This window comes from Hakea prostrata, chromosome 2 (genome assembly GCF_041222555.1).
Source record: "Hakea prostrata isolate BN-2017 chromosome 2, UWA_Hpros_2, whole genome shotgun sequence".
Lineage (NCBI taxonomy): Eukaryota > Viridiplantae > Streptophyta > Magnoliopsida > Proteales > Proteaceae > Hakea > Hakea prostrata.
This window is the reverse complement of record NC_142601.1, coordinates 53,144,514-53,165,240: the sequence shown is the minus strand read 5'-3', so window position 1 is coordinate 53,165,240 and position 20,727 is coordinate 53,144,514. Positions and strand designations below refer to the sequence as shown.

Sequence of the window (20,727 nt, the reverse complement as noted above, 5' to 3'; positions counted from 1 at the left end):
CAGTGCCTCGATCGCTCTCTTTATCATCTGGGAAAAAAGAAAATAAAAATAAAACCCCCATTTCCAAGATCAACAATTTAATCCTTAAAGAAACCCAAACAATTGATCAGGGAAGTACCTAAAACCTACCTCAGAATAAGGAGGGTGTTTAGGTCTGCGTTCGCCTATCTTATGCATTAAATAATCGAAACGGGCTTCGATTACCTTTCTCTCCTTTGGAGTTTTGTTCTCAAACTCATCATCGATGGGTATAAAATCTTCTACACCGTGCTTCCACATTTCATCTAGGCAAAGCTTCTTCCTCAAGATTTCCATGGCTATACAAATACAGTGCGTGCTCAGGTGCGAGTCTGTCGTCGATCACGGAACATGGGAATGGGATTCCTCTTCTCTATTAGTTTCTCATTTCCAATGGATTTCTTTCTTCTCTGAAACGGAAACTACTTCGTCACTGACATTCTATTTTCCCCACCTAAAGCTACAACTGAAGCTTCTCTCTCTTATATACTTAACGTAGAGGGCTTTGCTTCGCTCTTGTGCATTTGATGTGCAGGTCTCTCAAGCCAATACACTATGAGCCGTCAGATCACAATTTTGATCTCGGCCATTGAAATTCAACAGTCAAGATTAAATTTCAATCGAGATTTCAAATCTGACGGTCCAAAATCTTGGCTTGAATGACCTAAACAATTTTGTAACATAGAAAGAACGGAATCTGTTTACCAGCTAAAAAAAAAAAGAAGGGAATCTTGAGTTCCATCCCTAACTTACCCTTGAGATTAATGTTAGAGTTTTCTACGTGTGGGTTTAGAGTAATACCTATAGTTACCCTACCGTTAAGTATATTCAAATTTCAAAAGTGGAAGAACCAAAAGATCACTCGGTTTTTAATACATTATATTAGTTAAATATATAGATTTTTTAACCATGTAATTAACGCTTAATAATCAGTTATCTCTTAAAAATCCATATATTAATACAATGTATTAAATAACCTGAAACACTTTGTTTCTTTCACATTTGAAATTTGAACATACTTAACGGCGACTAACGGTGTTAGTTTGCTTGAGACCCACACGTAATATATTACATTAAAAGGACCCAACATTAGTTTATGGTTCACTAAATACATAAAAAACTCTTAATGTTATTTTTTGTGTTATCTAATTTTTTATTTTTTATTTTTTTTTTTGGTATGAAAGTGGGATCACAGGGACCCAAAAAGAAGAAAAAAACATTACAACAACTCAGTCAGAGCATCCAAATCTTACTGAGTCATTGTAATGTTTTCTTTTCTTTTTGGGTCCCTATGATTCCCACTTTCATACCAAAAAAAAAAAAAAAAGGAGTTAGTCTTAGTTAATTTTTAATTTATTTTCAATTTTACCCCCACATCCTAAGTTTAAAAAATACTATTCATTAATTATATCTTTCAAACTTTGTGAGTGCAATTTGGTTCACTTTTGGTCCAAATTTTATTTTATTTTATTTATTATTATTTTTTTTTTTTGAATTCGAAGAGTTTATAAATAAAGTGGGGGATGGATGTGAACTCAAGACCTCCTCGTGGGAGGTTGGGCGGAGATTTCCACCGGCAAATGCAATAGATCTCAACAGAGATACAGATGAAGGCGCAGAATATAAGAAACCCTAATATGTAGTGAAGACGATGAGAAGATCCAAATTGATAGGAGTTTCTTCTTTCTTTGAACCTCCTGCACAACCTATTGGAGGCCGCAGTGATAGCAAAATGAAGGTGAGAAGTTGGTACTTTCCACTTCATCCCATGCAACCCTGCACTCATCCGACGCTTTGTTTCCTTCGCACAACACTTCCGCTTCCATCACTTTCTTCTCTATCATCTCCGTCAGCTTCTTCTCTCTCATCCATGTTCCTCTGTACTTTGCTACCGCCATCCTTTGACCGACCGTGGTTGTCTCTCCACAACCTTTCGGCTTCCTACACCAAGAATGACGGTAAACAAGTAAGAATAAGAAACCTCGCAACTACAGAAAGAGGAAGGTTTCGGATCTCCAGTTGCCGGCGAGAGAAAAACTCTCGGAGTTATGGAAAGAGCCATCTCAGACAAGAAGCAACAGAGTGGATTTCAATCGAAATAGGGGTTCGATGAAACCAAAAGTCGGGCGACTTTTGGCAACATGTCGCCCGAGTCGCCGTGTCGCCAGGGTCCGACACGGCGACACGGGCCGACATGTCGAACCTTGCTCTTAACCACTTTACTAATCCACCATTGACATGGTTAAGTTAGATTCATGAAAATACAAATCCTTGTATTGAAAGGGAAATGCTCCAAAGAAGAATATCTAATGTCTTCTTTGAAACTTGCAGAAGAGTAAATACCAGAGTTATTATAATTGGACTTACACTTATTTATACTGAATGTATTTCTTATATATCAATTCATACCTCTAACATCACAAGGATGTATTGTAACTGTCCAATCTTCCACGTCAGGGTGAAGGACTAAGATTGCTCACATTGAATTACTTAATCACCAAGTTAATGGCTCAATCTTCCTAGAGAAGCTTCAAGCCAGCTACACCTTATCTCAAACTAATCAGAGGCTCAAAGTCACGTGGGCTCAGATGTGACAGCTATCCCTTAAACCAGCAGACAAAACGTAAGAGAACAACACTCAAAAAAGCATGATCGAATGAGAGGTTTCCTAATAAGCGTTGGGCATTTAATGCTTTGATTGACGTTTGAATAAAAATTAGCCGAGTCCCCTTACAACGTTATTTTCCCCATAAATAGCATCATGGGCACCTGATAAAGCGTTATCGGAAAAGTCCTAAATGCCACGTGACATTCACTGAGAGACATTCTTCAAAGCCAACATTCTTCTAAGAAGTGACATATCGAGAAGTACAAGACAAATCCTTTGAACCAGGTTTAGTGAAATGTTCTCAATTGAATGATTCACACCAGTTTAATGGTCTAAGCCACAATGTACATAACAGTAATAAAGCTACCCTCCGACTTGGGAGTAAATTTTGATGCTCTTTTTTATACTTGGGGTACTTGGTTCTTGGTGATATGGATAGTGTACGGAATGTTGATCTTCTACTGAATTTTATTTTTAAAGAAAAGGCTAAAAGGAGAATGGGGACAAATTGCTAAACAAGCAAAAGAAAGAGAAATGGATGGTGGTAAACAGATGGAACCAGAGAGACAAAGATATCATTGATATAATTCTCTTTTTCTGTCCCCACGAGCTTGTCTCCGTCTTTTATCCTTGAATGAAGAATCTTTATACCAAAATAAAAAAAAATGGTTTGCAGTAAAGCAATTGTTGAATTGAGGGAGGCAGATGGTTGCAGATATAAAAGCAACTCCTTAAACAGAAGTCCACACAAGAAAGATTTTCATGCTTCTCTGCTGGGTTAGCACCAGCTACATCACATGAAGATCGTCTTCATGCTCTTTCACATTCTTAAGCACATCATATTTGTATTCTAGAATTCACACACACTGCACCAAGATAATTTTGGCAGGAATTTTGCCGTTCCTAGGCAGTACATGATGTCATGGAAAGGGAATTTGAAGGAGGAAAATAGATTGTAGCCCACAGATAATGTTTCTACTAAGCAACATTTCAAGTTTGAAGGTTGTAATGCCATGTCATTTACAATAATCATGCGCAGCTTACTCCAGTACAAATTCTATCAAGTTAAACAACCAACAGAACAAAAACCACACCCTAACCTGCCTATGTTCTAAATCTATATTTTACCCAATGTCTCTTTTCCATCGAAGTAAGGCATCAAGGTTCCCAAGACTTCCTCATACGTAGGTCTCTTATAGTCCACCGCCTACAGAATTTTCCCATTAAGGACTAGTAAGCCTTAGATACAAGAAGAAGCTAATATAAATATTTATGGGGAAAAGGTTTCCGAGCATACCTGCTCAATGACTTGATCAGGATCCGACCATGTCCAATCTGAGAACTCAGTGTCTGCTTCACCACTTGCTAAGTTAACTTCACTGTCATCTTTGGTTAATCTCATGAGAAACCTGCCAATTTTTTCACACTGATATATTTAGTGTTCGAAGCTGAACAGAACCATAGATATTGCAGCAACTCGTGCTTGATAAAATTCAGCAAATTCCGTAGATGGTTATGCATGCTTATTATTCAAAAATCAAATCCATATGGTCTGGATTCATACAGATTTTCTGCATTCATGCCACATTTGCTTCAAAGTAGTGAAAGATGTCCTATGGTTCATGTTCTTGTCTCAGGTAAGATTTATTGTTAACATCTCTGTTTTGATTTTGGAGTTTGAGTTCTACTAAGTATGGGGATTTCCCCGTGTCATGGGAGGAGAGTCCAGCAACTCACTGTCTTTAGCTTAGCATCCTGAAGCAGTGGAGCAAATCAATAAAAACAAATTTTCCAGTTTGATCCTCTACGACATCATATTCAGTAAGGAACTGGGTTTATACGGAAAAGAAAGGAACTAATAGAAAGCTGTAGTAGCTTATGAATGAGGGTTTAGGCCTGGAGTTTCAAGTTGAAGTTATTAAGGATGATGAGACTAGAAGGGCAGCTGTAAGCCTAAAAAGAATTGGAATTGAAGAGATTATCAACAGTGAAAGGGACTTTGACTTATGAAAGAAGTGTTAAAGTCCTACAACTCTTTTGGATCTCAATATTAACACTTAAATGGTCCAAAGTGAAAATCACTTACTCGAAGGCAGAATGACTCCAAATCTACAACTATTTGCCTGAGGTTGCCTTTTGCTTGTTACATAACCATTAATTGGAAAGGGAGAAGGAATCCATCAAATTTCTCCATCTTTGCCCTTCTATCAGTTGATGCACTTCCCTCCACGCTGTTCCATTTCTCAGTTTGACCTGACCATGACTATTTCAAATCCTTCAACTAGTTTAACTCTAGCTTAAAAACCAAAGAATGGTCACCACCATTCCACCACTTCAGCAAATCTGGGGGCCCCAAAAGATATGCTTCCAGATTTATCAGGAGATGCTTTTCTTTGTTTCTAGAATCTAAAATAAATATTATAGTGATGGAACTACAGAGGACTACCGAAAAAATGCAACTAAAAATGGTATTGTATCCTAGGCTGTCTGTCCACAAATAACCCCCATCCCGAGGGAAAATAGAAGGTTTCCTTGGGTGTTACAAGATGACCCATTAAGTAAAACAAAGGAAGCACTCCTCTCAACCAAATCTTAAAATCTTTTTATCCCCAAGGTGATCCTACTCAAGAGTAATGAGAACCCAGGAACCTCATAATTACCAACAGATCAAAGCTCCACAACACAATCCTTTCCAGCATTTGGCCATATAAAAATAATTAGCATTCCACTTTCCCCAAAACATTTTTTTCATCCATCTCCCTACCAACCCCACAACCCCCCCCCCCAAAAAAAAAAAAAAAAATCTTACTTCACTGTCACAGACAAAGGCAATCACTGATGAGCTTGCAACCAGATGAAAAGCACAATCATGGACCTTAAAGTCGAGTAATTACTCTCCTCTATTGTAGTTTTATTTTCTTGGATGCTAGGCTCAACAGATTTATTTTACACAGTATATTTTTGGTAAGTATTTTACATAGATTTTGTAGAGGATATCTTTGAGTTGACAGAAGCATCTAACAGTATAGTTTCATACACGAAGCTTCACCAGTCAATTATTGTTCAAATCATAATTTTGGCATCCATAGTTCCCCAAAAAAAATCCCATGTTACTTTTAAATTTCATAAAGATAGCGAGCATTTGTACTAAAACTCACAGAAAAGGTAGAAACTTATCCAACAACTGGATGTCGAATTGAGAGCTCAAAATCTGATAAGAACCATAGAGCAAGATTGCACAGTATATAATTGGGACAACATAAAAAAAAAATGCCATAGATTTTTGAATCAATTAGTATCTTAGTGTCTGTAAAGCTAATGACATAATAAAATGTAGTTGGACACCATCTCACAACAGAAGTCATATGAAGAGAAATTTTCTGTCATATTTCAGATCAGACCATCAATGTTCAATTAACCATCAGTAATTAATTTCTAACTCATATAGACAAGGTCACTTAACAAAGATTCAGGAGATTAAACTCCAGCAGTGTTGCTTTTACCTGTGAATGTTAGATTTGACCATCAAAACATAAATAACAATTTGACTAGAGACCAGAAGGCATTCCATTTCACATCATGGATGATGTGATAATGCAACTATTGTCAAGTGTAACGCACCATTTTGTTGCTTGCCCATGCCATTCTCCTCCCCATAAGCGATTAACTTTGGCCTTTACAGCAGGAGGGAAATCATATGTAAGCCAATGAGGAACCTGTTGATACACAGCTTCCAATCATAAGTATGAAAGCCCTCTAATATGTTTATTCAACCGACTCAATTAGCTGGAGTGTGGAAAATTATAGGCCAAAATGCTAATTCATTGAAACCACATCCAGAGATCATAACTCACAACATGCCGGAATTAACATTAAATTTAGAATATGATATTCATTCACGTTGTTACACATAAGTATTGCAATTGCAAGATAAAAAAAATCCCCAATCACAATTCCTTCCCTCTGGGAACTAAGACAAACATAGAGAGAAACTGAGAGGCCTGCCATTTCTAGCTTCTTCCTCTGTAATCAAAACAACAGCTTTTCTAATTTATACTTTCCTTTCTTTGCCATTCAATGCAAGGCTGCACTAAAGTTCGTAAGCCTTGCATGGTTTAGCAAACCAATTTGCATCTGTATTGGATCACACAAGTATTTTGGACTGCCATGAATATGTCATAAGCAAACTGAAGAGAACATCATCTGGACAGTTTCCACTACTTGCTCTACAACAGACAAATGTACCACCAATAGACAGGTTTTTCTTTTTTTAGAAAAAAAAATTTTAATACCAACAACTGTTCTCTTCAATAAGCTCCATTTCCTCTCCTCCCAACCCCCACCCTTTTTTCCAGGAAACACAGTTTCCTGGACATACAAATTCCTCTTATCCAGAAACCCCCATCTTGTTTTTGTTTCTAACATACATCAGGTAAAAGATTCAGCAATCTCTTCCATGCTTAGATGAATGTATTATAATTCAAAACAATTATAGCAGTAACCTTTCATATGGAACTTTTTCTTGACTAACCTCTGCTACAATTTCAGCAGATACTACTCCAGTTTCTTCTCGTAGTTGTCTACAGGCTGCAGATCTTGGGTCTTCACCATCTTCAATACCACCCTACATTGTTATTGCTAATACAAATTACTATCGTGCTCAACTGCAAAAAGTAGCTCACATGTGTATCATTTGCATGGCAATTTGCTCAGATGAAATTGGACACAGGAGTAACAGACTCTGTCACAATTACATATCAATGAAAATGTAAAAACATAGAGACGAGTGAGCAATGAAAGTTCTGCAGAAGCACACAACCAATTTGACTAAGCCTTACTCCAAATATTGTGGGTTTTCAAAACAAATCCTGTCCAGCCATATAACTCTATGAAGGCTATATTGTCTGGTTAGACATTCACTGTGACCCAAATATCTAAACATGCTTTGAACTCCAGAATGTAATGGGAATATCGCTGCACAAGCCAGTGCAGGGATGCTTCCAGAGTACTGAATTTCCAATTAAAAAAGGGCAAACCCAGTGCCAAAGGCTTCCACACGCAGAGTGCTAAGCAACAAACATGATTCAAAAAACCCTCACACACACCCCCCCCCGAAAAAAAGAAAAAAGAAAGAGAGAAATGAGAGGATGCTCAAAACTGCATGAAGACCTGGGATTATTAGAAGTTAACAGTCACTTCTCTGCCATCATACTGTTGTCTATCTGGCATCCAAGGTCTAGGTACTCATAAAGACAAGCATCTTATAAATAATAGCATATATAACATGTCAAAGTCGTGTTGGATAGTTCGACATTATATTAGATCATTAAATGAATTATAACATGAATTTATGCGGTTCTTCAAGCTACCTAAGCCATTGGCACATGCCTATGTAACAAGTGACCAGAACAAGAACCTTTACCCCAGTAGGTATGGATGTATGACAATTTATGACATTTGCAAGTAATCATCAGGTCAGTCACAGAGTATGCTTTCCTGTTGTCAATGTTTGTGCCTGTATGACTTTTCTTTCTTTCTTTGGTTTAAAGTTCCAATACATCCCAAAACAAGCATAGAGTCCATTACCTGAGGCATCTGCCATGCTCCAGGAACATTTAATCTTGAAGCCACAAATACCTGCATGAAATCCACAGAATTATTTTGCAGTTTGAACAGGAGATTCATGCAATTGCTATTGTAACAGTGTTAGAAGAAGGAAAAGAGACAAACATTGTTATTGCAACAGAAACTCATGTCAAAACTCAATGGGGGCAGTTGATTATCTCAAATCTGGCTCCTTCAGATGCTTTGCCATTTTGAAAATTCAATGCAACAAAATTGCACAAATATTTTAGACAATTTGATTTTATGTATCAACATCATTGCTTCAAATCACACAAGTGAAAAGAAATGTCATAACAAACGCTGTACATAAATGCAATTTAATGAATTGTGAGGACAGACAGCTAGATAGGTTGAGAGATACAGGCATACAGCACGGTAGGATGGAGTTAACAAAATGCTAAATAAAAATGTAATTGTATGGTTAGATAGCCGTAAGTTCAATATGAGCTACTGATGTATTCTTCTCTCCCTTTAAGATGTCTTACTTCTTTTTTTAGTAGAAGGATGTCTCACTCACAAGATTAGCATGACCATACCAAATGGCTTAATTTCAGATGACAGCAAGGACAACAACAAAAAACAAACAAATAAATAAATACAGGTTTTAGGATCAAATCTGTAGTAGAAATACAAGACATTCAAATACAATCCGTTTGTGCTTCTTAAGTTCTTTCGACTTTGCCAGCAGATAAGTTCCATCAACATACTTTGTGCTCACCAGCAACTCCCAATTGAACTCAGTTACAGAGACTGTAGCCGTACAGATTAACATCAAGCCCCCAGTCCTGTTACCAATTACCACTGCAAACTCACTGTTTTCATCTATATACATATTTAAATCTAATTCAAACTGAATATAAGTACACTGAATCCATCGAACCGCAACAAATCTAGTCAAATTCTCGACAGAGGAACAAAAACGAAACATGAACTCTGAAGTCTGAGCTCTAGGGCTCTGAAATCTACCGAAACATCACTTCAGCTCAGCTAAGTATAATTAGCGAAGAAGCTAAAATTCTGAAAAAGAAAAGAAAGAAGAAATTGGCAGAGGATCCAAGATTACCTGGTTTTCAGAGTTGATGAGACAAATTCCAACGTTGGGACGGTAACCAGAGGGGAGACCTTCCATGACTGATCCAAAGCTGAGTGTCTACGATCACTCTTTCTCATGAAAATTCGTTCTTTCTTATTAATTTATATTTATAGGCGCAGTGACTGAGGGAATGAATTTGATGACGACGAGGAGGGGTGGTAACGAGGTGAAGGTTAAGTCCCTTAACCTGCGCAATCAGGCAAGCAAGACGCAACGAAGAAACGGCGCATCTTCTGGAATTGTGGGAACTCGTTAAAAAATAAGTAAAGAAAGAAAAAAAGAAGAATGAAAAAAAAAAAGCCATTTGACATTTGTTGAGTCATGATGATGGAAGCACGGCGTAAGTTAGCAGATGAGAAAAAGCCAGAAGGACAACAACACACAAGAAGAGCCAAGAGGACATGGAAAGAGATTAGACGATTAGCGTTGCAGTCAAAACAAAAAGGTAGAGACGAGGAGGAGAGAAGGTAAGTGGCGTTGACTTTTTGAGTTTTGGTTTGGGTAGGGGAAAAAGTCAGGGGGAGGCAGGGGCGTGGACTCCACTTGGGTAATCAATCTCCCAAACACGAGAGTGGAAACCAGAAAGCGGCTCAGCACCACCAACACCTTTTTAGTCTGATCTCTCTGATAGAGTTTTGTTTGATAGCGGCGGTCATCCAACAACAATAATAATGGGTGGAAAAAGTTATGTAAACCGCCAGTGGAGGGGGAGTACACTCATGTCTCTTCCCCTCCCCCGCCGACCCACTCTCATTTTCTTTTTCTTAGAATATCAAAAATCAGAATCTTACTGTATCAAATTTATACCGTATATGATTTCGATATTTGTCAGAACAGCTCGACACGATTTCGGTATTAAATCAATGCGAAAAAATGGTTTAAACACAATATCTAGTGCAGTACAATTTTGATATAGAATGAACCCATGCCACTTTTGTTATTAGTTCATTAGGATTCTAATGAAATTGAAGTCAAACAATCGATAGAATTTGATATTAATAAATACAAAACAAGTAAATCTAATTAATAGAGACAAAACAAGTAAATCTACGAAAAAGAGTAAAAAACAAAATGAAAGACTTAAACAGAGAATTAAGGATAAAGTAAAGGTAAAGTGTTTAATTATAAAATTAAATTTATATCTCTTGATTTGGTACAATATCAATTCGATACGGTTTCGGTACATACCAACGGTATAAGTGACTTGAACCGATCCACCGCAAATTTAGTTTCGGCGGAGGTGTCGCTTAGACAACACGGTTTGGTATGGTTAAACAGTTTTGATATGCAATTGACACCCTTATAATAAATACCTTCCTACTTTGTTAAACTATTAATGAATAATCTTTGAGTCGAAAAGTCACTTCCGGGTAGGGGTATAAACGGATCGAATTTGGATCGGGTAGTAGTAATACCATATTCATATCCTATTATATTTTGACGAATTCTAATAGTATCTATCAATTTTTGCATGGACATAGTCAAATTCATATAGTTATTTTTTCCATATGGATTCTTCTAAATGGATATGAATACATATTGAATAAAAATTTTCGACTATGTACTAACATTTTACCTTCTTTTTCTTTTTGTGCCAGTTAGGTTTAAAATTTAAAAATTTAGTAGGAAATCTAAAAAAAATATATTCACATGTCTCAATTAGAAAATTAATGAAAATAAGAAAACAAGTCCAAATGAGTAACTAGTTGGATAAATTGATTAAACGGATAATAATCAGTTGAAAAAGGTATTACCATATCCTCATTCTATTAGTAATCGGACGGATTCAATTACTTTTAGATGGATACACATGCAAATTCATAAGCGAATTTCATTTATTCATTTGCACCCCCTACTTCATTAGTGTATTCCCTATATTATTTTCTTCCTAGTGAAAAATTCTCTTCTATGTTTGAATATTATTATGTCCACTATGTACCTTAGGAGCAAAACAAGACAATGTTGTGCGCTCCCTTGCTTAGAGGACTTTGTCTTGTGCATGTGAGATAGTGTCGCCAATTTCCTCCCTTCAGGTCAGGGAACTAGCATCTCTTGACTTATACACACTTAAAAAAAAAAAAAAATTGAAAAAAAAAGAAAAAGAACAAAAGAGCAAAAAATGCGGCTAATCATGTTGTATTTTGGGTTTGTGGTTTAATGTATGATATTATACCAATGGAGTTAGTAGAATGGTTAAGAAACTGACTTCTCAATGGAGAGGTCGTAGTTCAACTCTTGTCGGTGTCATGCGCGTACCATGATCCATCAGGGCCAAAAGTATGGATGTCTACGGTTCTACCACTCTACCAACCCTGCATTGGTAAAAAAAAAAAATTAATACTATGATCAGTTGTAAATTTAAAAATAAAGTTTTTTTTTCCCTTGATACTTAGGATTTATATCGATGTCACATTTTCATCATTTCATTTGTTTAGTGGTATGATCTCACTTTATTCTAGAATGAGTTGCCAACTGGGTTGGTTTAATGTGCCAAAGCCACTTAGTTTGTGATTGGACTTTATGAGTAAGAAGACAGGTAAGAAAAAGTCTGAAAAGAATACGTGCATTTAGGCAAACAAACAAGATTCCACCTTGTTGAAATCAACGCCAAATTGCCAATATTATCAATCTAGACTTGGGGAGTGAGATGAAAGTCATGAAACATCAAAAAAAAAAATTTGAAGAACTGGCAGTAGTAGATTAACTTGACCATCGTGAGACGACTAATTTCTCCTCAAAAAAATTTAGGCACTAACAACTCTTAGATTAGAAAATCCTAGGGGATGGTTCAGTTGGCAAAAGACCAACGCTTCCACATAGGTAATCAAAATTCGAATTCCCTCGAGCCAGGGGCGAATCCCATTCTATATTAATTATATAAAAGCTCATTTAATGATGTAATCATGGTACCCAGATGAACCTCAAAAAAAAAAAAAAACTCTTAAATTTGACGGGATTTTGCTTAATTGGGTGCTGCGTAATTAATACACAGTATCGTGCAACTTACTATCGAGATCGAAAATAGATCGAGATTTCGATCTCGACCACTCGTTTTCATACAAGTGTTAAAAAATAACTCTTGCAAAACGAATGGTCGAGATAGAAATCTCGACTCTCATTTCAATCCCGACCATACGTCGCACGATATTGCGCATACCCCAAGTAATTTATGTTTAAAAGTTGCTTATACACCTGAGGTGATTCATCATTGTGCGATTCTTCCATATTAGTTGTTTATAGTAAACCAATGTTTGGTTGTAAAGAATGATTATAAGATGGTTAATAAAAACCTAACAAGATAAGAACAACACAATCATAGACTTATAAACGCATCTATCTATTCAATTTTTTTTAGTTCTTAAAAAAAAAAAATCTTGACAGCCAAACATAATGTAACATTTATAGGTGACAGAGTATTAGGATGACAAAAAAAAAAGGTTACCTCACAATTCCAAACCAGAGAGAATCTCCCATGTCATACCAATGGCCACTATAAATATAATAAAAATGGGGATTCTATGATCAGGATAAGAAGATAAATATTTTAAGAATGAAAAGAAAAAGAAAAGAAGAAAAGGGAGATATATGTGAGAAGCTGATTATCTTTTTTTTTTAGTCATGTGGTGAAGGTTTATCTCAATCAAGGTTTTAACATCTAAGGATTTTAGATGGTTAAAAAAATATAGATTTGAGCAAATTCTAATTTAGGTTTGCAGACATGAAACCACATGCTGTGGTTGACTTCAAGTGGGAAATCAATAGAATAAGTCAAACCCTTTTTTTATGTACAGGGTTGACAATTAAGAAGACGGATTAGCAGAATAATCAGGATCAAAGTTGTAGCATCTAATACGGTTGGAACTTTAATACTTTCGTTTATTTAATGTTTCCTGGCTTAAGTGAGAGAAAGATGGTGGAGTTGACTTTGCTTATTTTATCCTTTTAACAAATTTTGACTTTTGCTTCGAAAGAGAAGTTAGGAGTGAAGGGTGTGAATGGACCCCACCTTTACACTCTCAAGTGGAAGTGGAAATTGGAAGGGAAGTTCTAACTTCTAACACTATTATACAAAGCAAGATATGTTTTGTTTGACTAAAACTTCATAATTATAGAAGAAGAAAGACTTGATGGTATTGCAATATATGGGTTCAAGTGTAAACACAACGTCGTATTTAAGTGGTTAAGATTTGATACTTATATTTAAAACATAAAGTCAAGGTGTCAATTGTATTTCGAAATCGTTTAACCATACTGAACTATGCTGTTTAAAACCGCATCATACCGTACTATTTCAAATCCGATACGGTATGTATCAAAACCGTTTTTTGGAATTTAGTATCATACAGTTTTGGTTTTAAACACGGTATTGTCGGTATGTACCAAATACCATATCGGTTTACTATATACCGAATACCGTTTAGTGTATCGTATTTGAAGGTTATTTTTGTAATTTTATTTTAAATTCTTATAACCCTAAGTCCCCCAAAAAAGTCCCTTCGTTTTAGACGTCTGCCGTTTTAGACTTCTTCAGTTCTTCCGTTCTTCGTCTCTTTGAGTTCGAGAGTTGGTGTTAGACTCCTTCACTTCAAGTTCAACCCATTACCTTCTCCTTATTGAATCTCTTGATTCTAATAAAATTTTGGTGAAGTTTTGAGATTTTTCTCAAGAAAACATTAGAACTTTGGAATGTCTTGCGAGGAGTTTCCCATCTTAAGTTTTCATGCCTTCAAGAAGGAAGGTAATGGGTTGGAAACGATTGTAGATCGCCTTTGAATTTGGCTGATTTCAACAGGAAGAACAACAAATCAACACCAGAAGTAAATCCTTATCTTCCTTTCTCTCATTGTTTTGATTAGGTGTTGAAGTTTCATTTATGTATCACAAGTTTGTTACGCCATTTCTATAATGAAAACACTGCATTCATGTGTTGATTAGCTTTATCTTTTGGTTATTTAATACTTAATCCAGAATCTCATGCTTTTCCTTACTATTTTCCTGGGAGCTTTTGCATTTCAAATGGAATCTGGAACTTTAAAGCCACTTCCTAAATCAATACTTGAAGATGCTGAGCATGCAATTCTAGCATCATGAATCTGTATTCTCACTGGCCGTCTCAAACGTGCTTTTCCTATTCAGTTTTGTTTCTGAGTCTGACCCACAAGGGTCTTCTAAGGAGTAGGGTGAGAATTGGAGGAAACTAAACCATATTTCTATGTCTGCTTGATCATGGTTTGGTTTCCTCCAATGTCTCATCTTCAAGGTTCTTAGTGCTGTGTTGAAGCTTCGGTTTATTCTGAAAGTGAGATATCAAATAATGGAGTTATGGGTATTGCATAAACAAGATCAGAGCCAATTCCGGTCAATCAATGACACATTTCTACACAGATTTTCGAAAAAAAAATTAATGGATAACCACCTAATCTATTAATTAAAGCATGCAAGCTTAAGCTGAATTTAAGAATTTGGTTTGGCACAGAACATGCAAACTTAGTCTTAATTTGGTGTAGAATTATGAATACAAAAACCTTACCTTCGTATGCCAGGGAATAAAACAGAGGTTTGGCACAATAGAAGAAACGAAGTTAGGAACATTTACATCGTTATTAAGTGCCTAAAGTGACGGATTTTTATCACAAGTGTCATTTTAATTTGTGCATTCTATGTTGCACTGGTATTTTTTTTTCTTTTTTCTGTAAGGATGTTGCAAACTTGCAATGGCATTTGATGCATAAAACGTGTTAGGTGAAATACCACAATCAATATAATGGGTTTGCACTGGGCGTTGGCATTCGCCATTTGATTCTTGCTTAATGGTGGAATTTTACTTCTTTATGGTAGGATTCCACATCAAGTTGGGGTAGGCGCTTCCTTGTAGTTTTAATTACAGAAGTCAGGTGTTGCAAGCTCCTTTATGGTGGATGCTACATAAAGTTGGGGTTGGTGTTGAGTTCTTTTAACGTTGTTTAATTTGTTGCAGAATTACCCAAATTTTTTTTTAATAATTTGTGTTTAAAATATTTATATATTATTTTAATATATTTTTATTTTTATTTATTTTATTTTATCTCATGATCTCTATGACGGAACTTTAGTCCCACATTGGACAGGACGGAGCTGGTTATATGGTTTATATATAGTAATGACTTATGTTATATATATCTTTGGGGTTAAGGATTGCACTCACGTAATATAGTGCAAACTCATGTGCAACACCAACCTAGCTTGAGCCATAGTCTGACTTAACCATGGTTATATAGCTATATGTTAATTAAATTAATATTTATGTATGACTTGTGTCGTGGGTCATAGGCCTTAATCCAGAAAGCCCATTTAAGCTTACTACTAGGGAAAAATGTGAAATGTGAAATGTCATTAGAGAGGTACATTCCCTTAAAGATGTGACTTTATCCTTTCATCCATAACTTTTGGGGCTCTATATAAACCCATAATTGAGTTCATTTTTTACTATGAATTTTCTCTTCCTCCTGTCTCTTTACTATAATTCCATTAAACAATGAATACAACCTGATTGCACTTGAAATAACCTCTTTGGAGTGCAACGTTAAAGGTTTTAGCTAATTGATTTTAGGGGTGAAGACACACTTGGAACCTACCTACACAAATCAAGATGTTTAAGTACCTTAAAGAAAGTACTTCTAGTACATTTCAACTCTATCAAAGTTTATGATTATAGTAGTCTTATAAGCATTCGTGTAGATTTCTCAACAAAGTTTCTAATAATTTCGTTGCAGCTTTTAGCCTTTTATTATTTCTCTATATATATATTACTTTAGTGGTGGGGGTAATTAGTTTCCAATTTAAATAACAACTTAAATCTCCTAGCAAATGATACTTTTTGATCTTACCAAAAAAAAAATTGATACTTTTTGATTATTAACACTTTGGATCTACCTTAATTGTCTTGCTCCATATCTTAAGCAATTTATCTTAAATTATCAATATGGATGTGCTTTGGTACAACAATGATGATTCTTATGAGAGACAATAAAATCAAAGAAATCTTCGGTTGAAAGATTTAACTAAAAAGTAATTAAAAAGTAGTTATTTGGAAGATGCATTTCTATTTTATTTTATATGACGCTTCATTTTTCTTTTGGAAAAGGGGAAGAGTTATATCAGTAAATGGGGAACTATACAAAGGTGTTTTCTATAAAACAAGTGCTACAATATATATATTTATATATATATATATATATAAATATATATATATATATATATTTTTTTTTTTTTTTTTTTTTTTTTTTTTTTTTTTTTTTTTTTTTTTTTTTTTTTTTTTTTTTTTTTTTTTTTTTTTTTTTTTTTTTTTTTTTTGTGGTGGGAAGGGGGGGGGAGAAAGGAATGTGTGAAAATATATCTCCTTGTGACTATGGATACCATTGGCTAGTCAATCAACACAATGGTTGCTCTCTCTATAACACAAAGTGAAGGAGGTCAAGGAGAAGTGCAAGATTAAGGCTTTGATGTTGTGAATCAAGATTGACCTATGCCAATTAGTAGGTTGCCCATGACTGATTCCTTGGATGACAGACATAAAATCTTTAGGGCGATGGGAGGGGAGGATGTATTGAAATATATCTCTGTATGACCATGGACCGTGTTGGTAAACCATTGTGCACAATAGTTGCTTTCTTTGTAACAAAAAGTGAAGGATGTCCAGGAGAAGTGCATGAGTAAGCTTTGATGTTGTAAATCAAGCTCACCCTATGCCAATGAGTATAAGTTTCCCATGATTGATTGTAATTTCTTAGTGTTGGAGTGGGGAGAGGGGGAAGGGAAGGATGTATGAACGTATATCTCTGTATAATTATGGACAATGTTGGTAAGCCGATCTACACAATTGTTGCTCTCTCTACCCCCTGAATGAAGCTAGGGGAAAAAAACTATAAGAGTTTTTTACGTGTGGGTCTCTTTAGTGGACCATAAGCTTTGTTGGGTCCCTTTAGTGCAATATATTACTGTAGGTTTCAACTACACTAACGTCATTAGTTGCCGTTAAGATATTCAAATTTCAAACTTGGAAGGACCAAAATACCCCTCATGTTATTTAATACATTGTGTTATACATATATTAATTACCTATTGTAAATAGATAAAGGGCATTTCAGTCATAATACAATGTATTAAATAACATGAGGGGCATATTGGTCCCTCTAGGTTTAAAATTTGAATATACTTAATAGCGACTAACGGCATAAGTGTGGTTGGGACCTACATGTAAGAAGACAACCCCGAGGGGTGGCTCAGTTGGCAAAGCCCAACGCTTCCACATAGGAGGTCAAAGTTCGAATCACCTCGGGGCCAGTGGCGAAGCCCCGCCTATATTTATTATATAAAAAAAGCCTTGAGGATGTAGTCGTGGTGCGCGCAAGCTGGCCTATATGAACCTCATTCAAAAAATATATATATATTGTACTAAGAAGACCCAACATTAGTTTATGGTCCACTAAAAAAGATAAAAATCAAGTTGAATAAGTTGTCTATTTGAAATTATGTGGATTGAGTGGGATTTTTATTTAGTCTACTTTTGATGGATGTATGACATGTGCCTTTACATCAAATCAAAAGGTTGAGGTTAGGGTTACCCTTTGATGTGTTTTACGAATATGTGTCACTTATCTATGGCGAAATGAATTGTCAGAAATGGAATCAATATTACCATTTTGCCCCTATAAAATGAAATATCCCACCTATCTAATGTGCTTGCCTTTTTTTTTTTTTTTGTACAATAGGGCTTTATTAAGCAGGGGTATGGGGATATTAATATGTCTCACAATCCTCTTCATTAAGAGATAGAGATATTAGTTTCAACCACTAGAACATATCTACATTGACTAATGTGTTTGCCTTTATTCTCTCATTTCTCCGATCACAATAAAGGTATAATAAATATAAATAAATAAATGAAACAGTGGAGGGAAAATGGGAAATTAGGTTCTCTAATCTCTACCGTAGATTCCAGACCAGATGTTTGGATTTGGAGAAAAGCAACGAAAATGAAATAGAATCTAATGTTTGGAAGCATCGAAAACCAGAAGTAAAAATAGTGGGAAACAGCCGTTCGACGAACGGATTATCAGATGAGGGAATACTTAAAAAATGACCCCACAGCCACAAGGCTACCGGCCACCACGGTTTCTTTCTTATATGGAGAATCTGTTGCTAAGGGCTTGTCCGAAGTTTGAAGACAAGTATAAATACGCGCCGGAAAGCAACATTGAAACGTTTCGTGGAGTAATCTCATAGTATTTGTTTCTCGTTTTCCGTTGGTCTCTGCAACAAATTGGGAGTTGGGAGACGGCAATGGATAACGATGTTGTTCAGCGAGCATTCGAGGAGGGTGGCCGTGATTACTCTCAAGTGCAACAACCGCCTGCCTCTACTTCGTCTTCTTCTTCTTTATCCATCCTTCAATCCCTCCCTCTCCATGTGGTACGATACGATCAATTTCTGGCAAAATTTCAATCAACAAGGCTTCAGTTTCTGTAAAAAGCTTCACCAAATTTCGATGGACTTCTATAACAATCTAATATGTTTTTTTCTTTTTCTTTTCTCTTATTAATACTATTCAATAAACCTTTACCTGCGTGCTTTTGGGGGTTTCGTATGATTCGGTGTTTTAAGAATTGAGAGTGGAAAATACGGTTACTTAGAAAATAGGGACTGTTAAAGTTTGATTCTTTATGTTGGTTGTTTTTGAGTTGGGGGCGGATGCTGCATTTTTCATCCCAAATTGGGAAGTTATAGATTTGTTCTTGCTGTAATTGATACGATGGAGAAACTAAACTGCTAAAATTGTCTGCAAATTTTATTATCGTTAAGTTTTTCTACAAGTGTGGTTGAAAATTTGGAGTTCAGTCTTTCAGACTTACAAAGCTGATGGAGTTTTATTCTTCGGCTACTTATGTAGCTCGTTTTTGAGTTAGGGAGCGGATGAAGTTTTTGACTTGCAACATCTGGGGATGAAATGACTAATAGGCACTGCTAATCCCCCCTTCGTGCCCTCTTCCTTTTCTTCTCTCTAATTTTTGGAATTCAGTCTTTCCGACTCACGCAGGTGATGGAGATTTATCCCTTGGCTATTTACGTAGCTCGTTTTTGAGTTAGCGATTTTATGAAGTGTTTCACATCCAACATTTGGGACTGAAATACTAATGGGCACTGCTACTCCCCCCTTTCCCTTCTCCCCTTTTCTCCAGTTTGGTTGTAATGCAAGATATGACCCCAAAAAAAAAAAAAAAAAAAAGAAAAGAAAAAAAAGAAAAGAAAGGAACCATCATACACTACTTAAATCCAATTGGTTCAAGTAATGTGTGCCTTAATTTCTGTATCAGTTATTCTTCTGGTGCTGCTTATAGATTTTCTATGTGTTCTTGAATATCCTGGGTGCTGCTCATCATATTAGCTTTTCTTTTAGAACCTTAATATTGTTGGATTTTTTATTGTGCAGTCCTTCGATCATGGGTATTATTTATTAGTGAAAGCTATTCAAGAACTCCGGGAGAAGAAGGAGGGTCTCGTGACAGTTGGAATTGGTGGACCTAGTGGCTCTGGTAAATCAAGGTACGTGTATCACCTGTAGTCATATTAGTTGTTGTTTTGGAAAATTTGGACAATTATTATTGGTTGTTTATTACATTAGTTAATGGTTTTAATTTATTTTCATCTGTTCATTCATTTGATTGATAAATATGCATTTTTTGGTTCCTGAAGCTTATCAGAGAAGGTTGCATCAGTAATTGGTTGTAGCGTCATATCAATGGAGAATTATCGTGATGGAGTTGATGATGGGAATGATCTAGATTCAATAGATTTCAATACTTTAGTTCGGAATCTTGAGGTTAGTTTCAAGTATGTCATTTACATTTGTACTAGTTTCAATTGATATCCTTTCACTTGGACCTAAATTGTTTGAGAAAACACTTGGCTATATTGTTCACTTTAGTCTTGTTTGTGTATGAAATGGTCCTGATTCTATTTTTTCCCAGTGTTATCGTTGGAAAAAGTTCTTGGTTTTGAAACTTGATTGTTAACTTTCTGAATTACTTGTTTAGCTTTTCTTTTTTGGCTAAGTTAACAGAAGTGAAATGTATCCTGAACTGTTAAGAGTAACTTTATCTCAAGATTCAACTAGTTCCTGGTTGAGTTGACCTTCTTGGTTCTAGAGGAGTTTCATTGAGTTGATAATATACCATGCAAGGAAGCCTCTGCCAGTGGTGACTGACAAAATCCATGTCTAATTAGGACTTAATGAAGGGAAAGGATACATTGACGCCATTGTTTGATTTTCAAAGAAAGAGACGCATTGGTTCAAGAACAATAAGGAGTTCTACGTCTGGGGTGGTAAGTATTTGTATTTCCTTAT

General features: G+C 35.8%; 2 protein-coding genes across 3 annotated transcripts in view; one reads left to right on the top strand and one right to left on the bottom strand.

Annotated features, from left to right (window-relative positions):
• Positions 1-3,468: 3,468 nt before the first annotated feature.
• Positions 3,469-9,564, bottom strand: LOC149024862 (nudix hydrolase 25-like). Its single transcript, XM_089145050.1, has 6 exons — positions 9,315-9,564; positions 8,213-8,263; positions 7,158-7,250; positions 6,248-6,342; positions 3,924-4,035; positions 3,469-3,833 (listed from the first exon to the last, which is right to left on the bottom strand). Exons 1-6 carry the CDS (start codon positions 9,378-9,380, stop codon positions 3,744-3,746), a joined length of 507 nt encoding a protein of 168 aa, XP_089001176.1. The 5' UTR covers positions 9,381-9,564; the 3' UTR covers positions 3,469-3,743.
• Positions 9,565-18,564: 9,000 nt separating this feature from the next.
• The window catches only part of LOC149024861 (P-loop containing nucleoside triphosphate hydrolases superfamily protein), a 29,975-nt gene continuing 27,812 nt past the window's right edge, over positions 18,565-20,727 (top strand). For both annotated transcript variants that reach the window (XM_089145049.1, XM_089145048.1), the window contains exons 1-4: positions 18,565-18,794; positions 19,813-19,925; positions 20,076-20,202; positions 20,607-20,705. In XM_089145049.1, the coding sequence (XP_089001175.1) occupies positions 18,666-18,794; positions 19,813-19,925; positions 20,076-20,202; positions 20,607-20,705 (468 nt within the window). In that variant the 5' untranslated portion in view covers positions 18,565-18,665. The remainder of the gene's footprint in view (positions 18,795-19,812; positions 19,926-20,075; positions 20,203-20,606; positions 20,706-20,727) is intronic.